At 42.9% G+C, this 13135-nt stretch overlaps 1 protein-coding gene across 1 annotated transcript; it reads left to right on the top strand.

Annotated features, from left to right (window-relative positions):
- Positions 1–2699: 2699 nt before the first annotated feature.
- On the top strand, positions 2700–11190 carry th (tyrosine hydroxylase; the record flags this gene model as incomplete). The annotated part of the gene is made up of 13 exons (XM_080841724.1): positions 2700–2783; positions 3255–3458; positions 4199–4373; positions 4505–4593; positions 4681–4748; positions 4865–4915; positions 5818–5963; positions 7388–7523; positions 8081–8150; positions 9099–9155; positions 9293–9388; positions 10506–10639; positions 11031–11190. 13 exons carry the CDS (start codon positions 2700–2702, stop codon positions 11188–11190), a joined length of 1470 nt encoding a protein of 489 aa, XP_080697850.1.
- Between the last annotated feature and the right edge of the window lie 1945 nt (positions 11191–13135).

The following is a 13135-nucleotide window of genomic DNA, read 5'->3' as shown; positions in this document are numbered from 1 at the left end:
TCCGTGCAGACGAACACCAGCCCCTGTACCAATTCAAATCTACTCACTTTCTACCCCTGTTTCGGATCGTTGCGGATACCCTCTGCGGATAGAGAGTGTTCGTCTAAATGATAGGGCTATCTGTATTACGAACAGCTCGGACGCAGACAAACTAGACTTCGTATAAACAGCACACACAGGCCTCCGCAGTCAGTCTTCAGACTCTCCACGGGAGGGACACACACTTCCAACATCCATAGTAAAATATCCTACTTTTTAGGATTTTTTTTTTTTTACAAAATAACTTTTTCTCAGTTCATGGCATCGTGGGCTCTCCTCCACCAGCACCAGCCCGTCGAGCCCCCCCCCCCCCCCCCCCCCCCCCCCCAAAAAAAAAAAGAAAACAAAAATCACATCAGACACTGAGTTCAAAAAGTTCACACAGGATTCAAATAATGTCGAAATTGGCTAGCCCCAGAGCCATCATCTTCATTCTTCAATTAAAAAAAAACTATTTTGTCAGTTTGATCGTTTTGTGGGCGTCCAATTCCCTGTAATGTTGCCTGTAGTGAACAAACTCAAATAGAGGCTAATTCCACAATAAGAACATGGTCAATGATATCTCCATTTATGCTGTTCCTGTTGACAAAACAGCTGTTCAAAGTTAACCCTCCTTCATTCATCAACGCGATCCCTTTAAAAATATATTTATTTGTATTTTTCCATCCATGTGAGCATAATGTGTCACACAAACATGAGAAGCAGCATTCAATTGAGGAAAGGAAATCTGGAGGACGACGAATAATCACCCAGCTGGACACTCTGCAATTACTGTCTGGAGTCTAACAATTACGTGGGGCGAGCTGAAGGGCTCGCAATGAAGACGCTGCTGTGGATTCAATACATAATTGCCTTAATTGCTGGGGTGGTCCTGGTGAAGACACGACCATTCGATCGTCCGAAAAAGGAGGAGACTAATAAACCGAGAGACGACGTAGGCCGTGACAGTCATACGCGACATTTGACTCAGATTTGTTCGGTAATTTGTCAATTACTAGCCGGCTTGGGAGGGAGAGCAACGGGCTTCCAACAGTTCACAATATTCAGTTTCTAAAATTGCCTTTTTGGGGACCCTGGGGCTTTACGCATCTGGCCTCTGGGATTTCTGCCATGGAACTGGAATGGGAAGACCATTACGATTTGTATATTGAACACACTTTTAGATTCATGTGTTACATCTAAAACCTCTAGATTTCAGACTCCAGATTGCGCTTCCTGGGCGTGATAGGCATGTTCCCTCTCAGCTGGCCATCGATAAAGCCCTCACTGTTTCCCAGAAAGAAAGAAAAAAATAGTTGCGTAGTTCAAACAGATTTCATGCACAATATGGCTTTAAGCAGAGTCGTAAACGTGTGTGTATTATGTCTTAATGTCAGTGCTTCTTATCTGCTTCCGCTGGTCTGTCCTTCTCAATAAAAGTAGCCCTTTCGTCTGACTGCCTGTGGCTATCGGAGTGCTCTTTAACATTTTCCGTACCAGCGCTAGAGACGCAACCCCTGTGTTTGGGGCTCGGAGATGTAACAGCATCCAAGCCGAGGATCACAATTATTGCACTCTCCACGCCTCCGGGCCACACGCATCACATTTTAATCCCTTTTACGCATCGGGCAGCCCTCTGTTGGGGGTGCAAAGTGCTCCAAGGAGGGGACAAGGAGGGAATAACTTGAAAATGTGTCTTTTCCTTTATTGCAATTAATTGACAAAGAGGACTTTAGAGGATAATAAATTACACTGTTACAGTGAATATTTTTCGTTAGACTGTTGTAATGCCTTTATCATTAGATTAAAAGGGTCATAGTAAGCATACTATGATTCTGGGGTCATCACTCTCACTCTGGAAATACTCACAGATGACATTACAAGCAAAAATTACTTATTTTGTCGAAATTTTTTTTTTTTCTTTACTACGATTTTAACACGACGGCATTAATATAGCCTATTACATATATGAAATCTATTACATTAAACCCTAAATGCTGAAATGATCAAACAGATACAAAATCATCATTAGCCAATTCATTTCACGTATTGTTAGTCTGTTAGGTGCCATACTTAAAAAAAAAAGAGAGAGAGAAATTAGACGTGACTAAAAAGTAAATAAAATGGTCGCAGAGATTTCGCATAAATAATCGTTCTCAGCAAACGTTCACTTTAACTACAGATTACTTGGTGGTAAACTTGTTTCCACAAAAGTAAAGATCTCTGGAAAAGCTGCTTCGAAATATTAAAAAGTGAAGTCAGCTGTGACATAAATCATTCTTGGTCTCGGGAAAAGAAAAGATCATATGCCATTTCTACAAGATTAATATCTGGGAGTGGACCCAATGTTACGCACAAGGAAACGGAAGTGAATTGAAAAGGATATACAACCATCCATCCATACACTTTGATGACGGTGTGTAAGTGATGTAATTAAAGAAGTCTATGTACTAGAAACGTCCACAAGTTAGACAAGCTTAGTGGCGCAAGAGGAGGCTGAGCACGATTTGGTAACGCGAGCCGGTGAGGTTCTCCAGGTTTGACGTCAGTAAAGAGAAATTACCTCTATATAAACAAGAGGAAACGACAGTGGGGGGAAAGAATCAGAAGACACTGCGATAAGAAAAAGACACAGCACATCAACTCCCAGCAGAAAGAGGGGAGTACATATATATCCAAACATGCCTAATTCCAGCAGCTCAACTTCGTCAACCAAGAGTATCCACAGGGCAGCTTCGGAATTGGAACGATCGGACTCAATCACGGTAAGACACTAGTATCAAATGGTATGCTGATCATTTCTACAACTTTGCAGGATTGGGCTATTGGCAGGATTTCAACATTGGCTATTCTTTGTTGCAACATTTGGCTTGTGTACCCATACGTGGTACTGTGCGCTTTTGCGCGCAGTGCATCTCACGTATTCCGTTCTATAAGCCCAGGACCAGTTTGCAAACATTTTGAAGATGATTGTATGAGTACAGATTAAGAGTGCCAAGTACTAAAGCTAAGCTATGCAATAGGTTTACATAAACTGCATTGAAGCTGTAAAACGCATTTGGAGATGTGAAACGATCTCTACGAGTATCCCACAGGTAAGGATGGCCACGCTACCATATTGTACAGTATCATCATCATGGTTTTTTTTAACCGACCGTCACTCGCTTCGGGGAAGTAGAAGTTCAGTGAATTTCATCTCGATATAATAAAAGTGTCTCTCGTTCTCTCTCGTCCAGTCTCCGAGGTTTGTGGGAAGGCGGCAGAGTTTAATAGAGGATGCAAGGAAAGAAAGGGAGGCGGCAGCCGCCGCCGCTGAAGCTGCTGAAGCGACTGAACAGATCGTGTTTGAGGAGGACGATGGAAAGGCATTGCTCAATCTCTTCTTTACTTTGAGGCGCTCCAAGAGCCCCACGTTGTCACGAGCTCTGAAGGTGTTCGAGGTAAGTCATAAATGTTCAGCACAGGCATAGCCTACAACAGGTGTACTCATTTGGTAACTGCGCATTTGTAATAAGCTCTTAAACAGAGAACACATACAATGACTGAACTATAATGAAATAAATTGTCTGTATTTTTTATCATTTATGAGCACACAGTTGATATGGAATTACTGCCTTGCAACTTTTCCAGACTTAAACGAAATTATGACTTAATTCTGCAGTGCTGGGAACTACATGCAGAGAGGAAATAGTATTACATTTGGACCACACGTTGTTCGTATTTGCCTTTGCAATTAAACATTACATTATTATTTGAATAATACCGCTATAATACATCTCCACACAATCATTACACTCAGGCACGTGGATTGGAAGACAGGTGGTCCTCAAGCACCGGCCCTTTTGCCATCTGACTTGAAGACTGCCCTTTATACAGTGAATTTCTTTACTATGTCTAATTTTTTATTTTTTAAACGTTTAGACATAAGCCCATCATTAAACACGCGTGTCTTTTGAAAAAAAATGTCTTATCAATGAAAACGAGTGAGCATGTTCCTTTATCAGGCCTCTTTTTTATCTTGAGCATCTGCCCCCCAAATATATGGATAGCCGCAATATATGCACCCTGGATGCAACTAGTGTCTTTCAGTGTCCCACTCGGTGTTGCAGTGAATGTCTTCATGTGAATGTCTCCGTTTTTCACGGTTGTGAAACTTACAGCTTTGTGATCCCTTACACAGACGTTTGAAGCCAAGATCCACCATCTAGAGACTCGTCCGAGCAGGAAGCCCCGAGACGGGTTGGAGGATCTGGAGTACTTCGTCCAGTGCGAGGTGCACCTCTCCGACGTCAGCACCCTGGTCAGCTCCATTAAACGCATTGCAGAGGATGTCAGGACCACCAAAGAAGTCAAATGTGAGCTATATGCTGCTTTTAAGATAATGATTTGAGACGGTAGCTTCCATTATGGGCTGGATATTCTGTGAATAAACCATTCAAATTGTGAGTATTAGCTGAATTAATTCTTTTTGAACACTCTTTTGTAGTTCATTGGTTTCCCAAGAAGATTACAGAGTTGGACCAATGTCATCATCTCATTACCAAATTTGATCCAGATTTGGACCAGGACCATCCGGTCAGTCTGTAGACGTTTGTCTGTAGAACCTCCATATTTATATATATATGTAGCTTCTCTTCTGTAATGGCTTAATTGATTCTACAGGGATTTACTGATCCTGTCTACAGACAACGAAGGAAGATGATTGGAGACATTGCCTTCAGATACAAACAGTATGCAGATCATATACACAGCACTTTAGCAACAGCACTTTAAAATACCCAAAGTGTTACTATTCTCTCTTTTAAGTCTCATGAACCTTTTTTAAGGTTGCCTGTCTTATTTTCAGAGGAGGATCCATACCTCGAGTTGAATATACAGAGGAAGAGATCGGGACGTGGTGAGTTTGATACGCAGCGTCTGAGCAGACTAATTGATCTGGCGTCTGCGGTGCATACGCATTTGAAGCTCACACACCCAACATTAACAGGGGACATTTCCACCATCTCTGCCTGCTCCAGAGAGAGGAGAGCAGGGAAGCAAGGGCGGGCTTAATCTAATCCATCACAGTCTTTTGCCCGACACGCCAACTCCCACACCCTATTTATATTCCTGACTTTCACCGGCCCAATTTGGAAAGAAACTGTAATTGTATCAATAACTTCCCAGAAACACTGGATGTTTTGATGTTTTTGTTTTGGTTGATAAGTTAGATCAAAACTGGTCTCGAGGCAAAGACCATAATACGCTGAATTCAAATCAAATTGCTCCCCAGACCAGGCCAGTTCAGTGTATCACCGAGTAATCTCGTTCCTCTGAGTCCCTCTAGGGTTTCCTTCCCAATAACACAATTGTTTAGGGGGGAATTGTTTGCTTTTCAGCTGATATATTATTTGGTTCCAAAGCTACATGCTGAAGTAACTCAATCAAGGTCGGGCTGAACAAGCCACTAAGCATTTTAGACTGTGTCAAATAAGCACCAGTGCAATGGGGACTGTGCTCAGTCTCGTGACAGACTTGCCGGAGCAGTTTCCCATTCTCCATTACATTCTAACTCTTTAATTTAGTTTGGTACGTTTAATTCAGTTTGGAAACAGCAGAAAAAATATTCAAGTCTTTTATCATGTATATCTGTTCTCTTCAATCCATGTGTCATGAGTCAGAATGCACGTACGTGTACGTCAATGTGTATGTGTGTGTTTGTGAGTGCATATTGCTATTGCATATTACATATTGTATATTGATATTGTGTGTGTTTTGCTCAGTACAACTGCGTTTATCCATCTGTGTGTGTGTGTGTAGGCGAGAGGTGTACGGCACCCTGAGGGATCTGTACACCACTCACGCATGCAGTGAGCACTTAGAGGCTTTCCGTCTGCTGGAGAAACACTGTGGCTACAGCCCCGACAACATCCCTCAGCTGGAGGACGTGTCAGGCTTCCTCAAAGGTACTCCACCCGCCTGTCAAACCAGTTCGAGTCAGCGCTCGCTAAATCCCGACCAGCATGACTGTTATTACTTAGAAATGAAAGTAATGACAGACTCTTCATTTCAAGGCCTTTTTATTTTCATCGTGTTCATTAGTCCTGCCAGTTCCTTGGCTTGTCTACTTGGGACAGGAACGAACGGAGGGACTTGGGTTCTTTCGGTGAATAGTTGGGAGATCAGGATGTATGCTTAGCTTATCAGAGCCCATTTTAATGTGGGGTTTCTTTTCTTGTCATCATGGCGCCGCTATGCTTTACTTGTTTATTGAACTAACGGCTATTTTAAAGTCGTTCATCTCATGCTCCCCATTGCGAGATAGTCTTGTCACACATCTACGAGGTGTGGCTGTTAAACAACGAGATTGTTACCACGAGTTATATGAGTATAGTGAGATTTCTTCATTACAATTAAATCACAGCATTAGTCTCATTATTTAATAGCCAAATATCATATGCACTAACCCAGCCTCATAACTAATTAGCAAACGTATTCATTGTATTGCTTTTTCCAACTATTACTTTATGTGGTAGAGATGCATTGTATGTATGTACGTATGCATGTATGTGACTTACATATTGGGCCTATATGTGCCTGTGTTTTTCCCAAGCTTACCAGGCGTAATTCCCTGATGCATAGAGACAGAGATGTGATGAAACAAATCAGGAGACCACAGTAGTAACAGTGATAAGAATACTTTAACAGTGACAGTGTCAGAAACTGACGTTTTAAAATGACTATTACTATAGAACTATTAGAAGTGCCAGAAAATAATGGTTATTACAGTAGTGAGCAAATTCACCACAGAGGAAGTTAAGTTAAAAATGATTAAAAGCAAAGGTTACAACAACTACAGTAGGATGTGTGTATTGCAATCGGTGTATTGCATTATTTGTAGTAGTCATTTCAAAAATGCATATGTCTTTCAATTTCAATAACTTTATATAGTTTACGTTGTTTGTTTCAACAAATCAAGGTTAGATTTAAATACAATGGATATGAAAAGATAATGACAGTGGAGGTACCGAACTTAAAGTTTGGTCCATGATTCTGGTGAAAGGTCATTGATATTTGAGCTCAACAGCCAATCAAATCATACCCCTTCCCTTCCCTGCTCCAACGTGCTGGTTGGCTGGAATATTGAATGGCTCGGTCTGAGCCATCTTGTTTGTTTCCCACCTGCAGAGCCAGGACTGAGTATGAACACCAGAGTTTTATTTAATGAGAGCGCACACAGAAAGGACAGCTAAAGGACTGTGAGGAGCAGTTTGCTTAATCTGACAAACAGTGTATTGGATTAGAATGGTGGACTTCTCCTTTAACATGTGACAAGTGAGTCCTTTAAAGTGAATGGCCTCTCCCTTACCTTCCCCCTGTTCACACACAGAGCGCACGGGGTTCACTCTGCGTCCAGTCGCTGGTCTTCTCTCTGCGAGGGACTTCCTGGCCAGCTTGGCATTCCGGGTGTTTCAGTGCACTCAGTACATCCGCCACGCCTCAGCCCCTATGCACTCCCCTGAGCCGTGAGTTACAGAGCATCCACTTCACCTCACATCGCCTAAACACACCGGCGCCTCAAAACACAATCGCCTAAAATCACCAGCATTACAGCCTTTTTCAGTCTTAACACATCACCTCAATACACCAGCATTACAGCCTTATTTCAGTCCTAACACATCGCCTGAACACACCAGCGTTACAGCCTTATTTCAGCCTTATATAAACACATTTCACACTCAACACACCAGCATTACAGCCTTACTTCAGTCTTAACACATTTCATACTCTGATCTGGCATAGCCCTGTTCTCTTAGCGATCTGCTCTCTGGGTTACTTAGTGCCCTGGTCAGCCTATTTAATATTATCCAATTATACCAATAAAGCTTTCTAACATATTGCAAAAGCCTAAAACATCCCCTGTAATGCATACTAATGTTAACAAGTGAGTCGGTTTATCGGCTACCAATGTCAAGATGTAAATGAAATGTTATTCAGATGCTATTCTGCTATACAATATTTGTGTTGGATTTGGAACTCCAGAATACTGTTAGTCCAAATTTTCTGTGCCTTTTTGTCACAGGGACTGTGTTCATGAACTCCTTGGTCATATTCCCATGCTGGCCGATCGGACGTTTGCTCAGTTCTCACAGGTGAGGCCTGGTGGCCCTGCAGGGCTTTACTGGCTTTAACAGAATGTTTCAGCATCACAGGAAAACTGCATTGCTGTGTGTCTCACTCTCTTCCTCGTGTGTGTCTTACCCTCTGCCTCATGTGTGTCTTACTCTTTGCCTCGTGGGTTTCTCACTCTCTGCCTTGTGTGTGTGACTCTCTGCCTCATGTGTGTCTTACTCTTTGCCTCGTGGGTTTCTCACTCTCTGCCTTGTGTGTGTGACTCTCTGCCTCATGTGTGTGTCACTCTCTGTCTCGTGTGTCTCACTCTGCCACGTGTGTCTCACTCTCTGCCTCGTGTGTCTCACTCTCTGCCTCGTGTGTGTCTCACTCTCTGTCTTTTGTGTGTGTGACCCTCTGTCTCGTGTGTGTCTCACTCTCTGCCTCGTGTGTGTCTCACTCTCTGCCTCGTGTGTGTCTCACTCTCTGCCTCGTGTGTGTCTCACTCTCTGCCTCGTGTGTGTCTCACTCTCTGCCCTGTGTGTGTCTCACTCTCTGCCTCGTGTGTGTCTCACTCTCTGCCCTGTGTGTGTCTCACTCTCTGTCTCGTGTGTGTCTCACTCTCTGCCTCGTGTGTGTCTCACTCTCTGCCTCGTGTGTGTCTCACTCTCTGCCTCGTGTGTGTCTCACTCTCTGCCTCGTGTGTGTCTCACTCTCTGCCCTGTGTGTGTCTCACTCTCTGTCTCGTGTGTGTCTCACTCTCTGTCTCGTGTGTGTCTCACTCTCTGCCTCGTGTGTGTCTCACTCTCTGCCCTGTGTGTGTCTCACTCTCTGTCTCGTGTGTGTCTCACTCTCTGCCTCGTGTGTGTCTCACTCTCTGCCCTGTGTGTGTCTCACTCTCTGTCTCGTGTGTGTGTCACTCTCTGCCTCGTGTGTCTCACTCTCTGCCTCGTGTGTCTCACTCTCTGCCCCGTGTGTGTCTGTTTTAGGCCATTGGTCTGGCCTCTCTTGGAGCATCTGAGGAAGACATAGAGAAGCTCTCAACAGTAAGCATCTTTAATCTGCCACTTAACACTTAACTTTAACATTATGATACAATTATGATCACTTATTAAGGTAGGGATGTGTTGTTTCTTGCTTCTACTTTTGTGTGTGTGTGAATGTCTGTATATTTATTTTGCAGATGTACTGGTTCACTGTGGAGTTTGGGCTTTGTAAACAGGGAGGGGTTGTGAAAGCCTACGGGGCTGGACTCCTCTCCTCCTTTGGAGAGCTGGTGGTACGTATCTCTGACCGCTGACATACAAAGTATTGTGCAATCAAAACATAGAGACAGACACCTGATACCTAGGAGACTGGTAGATGTTGGCAATGGTGCCTTCGACTCCTCTCTGAGTGACTACCATACGTACTGTAGTTGCAGTTGATTTAATTTCACAGCTGCATGTTTTCAAGAGCTATAAACAGCTGTATTATAATACCACCTGCCCTGGCACGTCCCTTTGGAAGATTTGAAGTCACAGTCTGTGATCAGATAAGAGGAACTACGGAGAAATTTCACTTTCAACCGCATTGTCTTCTTCTGTATAAAACAAGAAAGCAGACCTCGTGAAAAATCGTTGTTCCTGTTTTTCTAGTCAGTAGTATCCGGCTTGAAATTATGGGAATATCAAAGCACATGGCCATATGTGAAAATGTGAAGATTCGCTTGAAAGTAAAATTCAGTCTACATCTACGCTGTGCATGAAACTAATATATCCAGCATGACTCAGTTTTAAAGGATGAGACAGTTTGTTAAAAACCAATACCTCTTTAAAAGGAGTGTTTCTTAGAAATTTGACCAGTAACAGAACATCGCAGAGACATTGATAATTTTTCAGACCTATCATTGGGCCCAGTAGCATGAGCATTTAAACTAAAATAGGTAAACAAACACAACACTGCCATTGCCCACAGACAGTCTTCTTCTTTTTCTTCTTCCTCTTCTTCTTCTACTGCTCCTTTTCCCCCTACTACCTTTTATTTTTAATGAAACCGTTACAAGGAGTACTGCTGCCACCTACTGAAAAAACATGAATACATGTGTTGTAAAATATAATTGACAGACCAGTATAACTTTTTTAAAGAAGTGGTCTTATGACAGTGCTAGGCTTAGAGCCACTAGAGTCACTGCCTCTCTAAGGGGTGGGGTGCCATAAACGTCTCACGGGGTGGGCCCATGAATGCCCGGAAGTCTCTGAGTAAACAGAAGCGCCCAGAGCAGTCACCTCTGTGACAAATAATTGAGAGCCGTCTTCACTTATCTTCACTCGCTGGCAGCTCGCAAACGGAGCTCATTTCCGATGCCTTTGGTGATTAAGGGTCAGGTCGCTTATCTCTGGCTCTGTTCCCCACAGCACTCCCTGTCTGAGGAGACCGAGAGGAGAGAGTTTGACCCAGAAGTGGTCGCTGTCCAGCCCTACCAGGACTTCTCCTATCAGTCGGTCTACTTTGTGTCAGAGAGTTTCTCGGACGCCAAAGAAAAGCTAAGGTAATGGCCCAAAATAAAGTTAAACAGGACAGGAGGGGTTCTAAAATCCCTATTGATGTATTTAAATAGAAACCCAAAATTGGACAGGATCTAGATGTTTGTGACACAAACATTTAGTTGTGTTTGTGCTTGTATTGGATTTGTCCTATCAATGCAATTCCTGTGTCTGGCTGGTAATAGAATTAAAGTCAGATTTAGCAAGTTATCCATAATCAGATTTAGATACAGAACACTTAACTACACATCACATATATGTTGTACCTCTCAAGAACAGGCAAATCATTTGCCAAATGCAACAATATAGCACCTCAGTCAATTAACCTTGACAATTACATTTACACAATGTGATTGTGTTAACACTATCAAAGTAAGGTTTCATTTGCTGTGACAGGAAATACGTGGCTGGCATCAAGAGGCCCTTCTCTGTGCGATTCGACCCGTACACGTTCAGCATTGAGGTCCTGGACACCCCGCTGAAGATCCGCGGAGGCCTGGAGACCCTGAAGGACGACCTGAAGCTTCTGAGCGACGCTCTGAATGTGCTGGCGTGATGGCTGCCTGCAGACTCGCTTGCAGGCGCTTCTATGGTGATTTGATGTGTGACACTATAGTTGCTTCTCTGTACATAGACCCAGTGCAAGCTGTTGCTTTGAAAAAGCTGAGTGGCTAAAGCTTGACACTTCATGTTCGAAATGGCCTCCTAAGAGCATTTAACGAATCACTTTGGAGAATATGTGTCAATTAGACATGTTATTTCGATATATGGTGTGACTTATTAACTACCCAATCAAGTACAGCCTTGTCTGTAACAAACTGCAACAATCAGAAGTTATTGAACTAAAGTAAAAGGGTTGATGGGTCATATTATATGTGTATGTCATTTTATTTCAAGAAGGAAAGGTATATTTAATATGAGGTTTCATAAAAGGATACATTGTGAGTTGTTGTCTGCCCACAAGTGAACACCTAAAAGGCATTGTCACAGTGAGAAACCATCCCAAACTAGCAGAGGGAGATTAAATGTGTTGTAAATCACCCAGGAAAGGGTCCATGGCCTCATAAATGAGCCTCTCTCTCTTCCAAGCAGGACATGTTGCGTAATGTGCTCTTCTTCACGGTCTGAAATGAAAACACCTGTATTACATATCTGTTTGCCCGTTAGGGCAAGTTAACTGCTGCTTCTGTAAAGACAAAACCATCTAAGATGAATTAAACAACGACCAAACATTAATGCTTCCAAAGGTGTGTGTGTGAGTGTTTTAACATAATATCAACATTTCAGGGTAGTGCATATAACGTTCAAATAGATGACAAGCAACACTCCGTGACAAAGAGGGGGGGGGGGGGGGGATGACACTATATGACACAAATCAGTTTTGTTGAGCAGTGGTGTAGTACAGAGTATACGCAGGTATACAGAGTATACCCACTTATTTTTCTGTCAGCATTGAGTATACCCACTTTATCCTGTGCTTTATGGGCTGCTTAAAAAAATTAAGAGTATACCCACTTCTCTAGGGACCACTACACCACTGGTTGTGAGACATGTAAGCAGTTTTCTGGCAGACATTTTAGATCACCTATTTTAGATCTATACCCAACTGTCAAAGGGCATTGACAATGGCACGTATCAGCCTAAACCAGTGCCTCTGGAAACACCAGACAAATCCAACAAAATCTCTCTTAAAGAACACTCTAATGACAGCACAATGAGTTTAGAGCACAATGGTTAAATTGGTTACAAAGACTTAGCTTTATTTGATCACTGTTATCTCTTCTGGTTTATAAATGATACTTTACTGGTGATACTGGTTTATAAATGAACATATTCAAATTGCCTGATAAAGTAAACATCATCGAACTCCTACGTTACCCAAAGCCTAATTGCCCTCTTCCAGGTACAGGTACATTTTAACATCAGGGGTCTCATGTACATTGATAGAGCATTGCTGCTGTATGCTGCTTGGTCACATGTGTGTGCTGTTTATCCCATGATATCTGTCTCATGGACTGGAAAAGACCACAGAACAAATCCAGGGCCCCAGACTTTCATTCACACATTAGGATTTTATCAAGACCTTACCATTCTTGATCATAGTGTAATGCATATGTTGACCACAGCAGGGCAGAAGAGAGCTCCTTTCCTCTTACTCAACGCTCTCTCTCTCTCTCTCTCTCTCTCTCTCTCTCTTCCCCTTAGACTGCCAAACAGTGGAAAAGAACTGATGCCCTTGATGTTGAATAAACCCTTATTGTGTGTAAGTGAAAATGTCTACACACTTCATATTGTCAGATACAGCATGTTGTTCATTTCATGCAAAATAATGCTGATCCTCTGAGGTGCCCTGAGATCCTGTAGGTGAGAGCCGCTGGAGTGACTATAGATTACTGTGCTCAGGAGTATCCTACATCTTTTTCTCCTTCTTGGCCAATAGGGACGCTGCGCTCTGGGGGCCCTGCCCTTGGCAGCCGTGCTCATGTCTTCTGTGCAAGCGG

This window comes from Sprattus sprattus (genome assembly GCF_963457725.1).
Source record: "Sprattus sprattus genome assembly, chromosome: 7".
Classification (NCBI taxonomy): Eukaryota; Metazoa; Chordata; class Actinopteri; order Clupeiformes; family Clupeidae; genus Sprattus; species Sprattus sprattus.
This window is presented reverse-complemented; position numbering and strand designations above follow the sequence as displayed.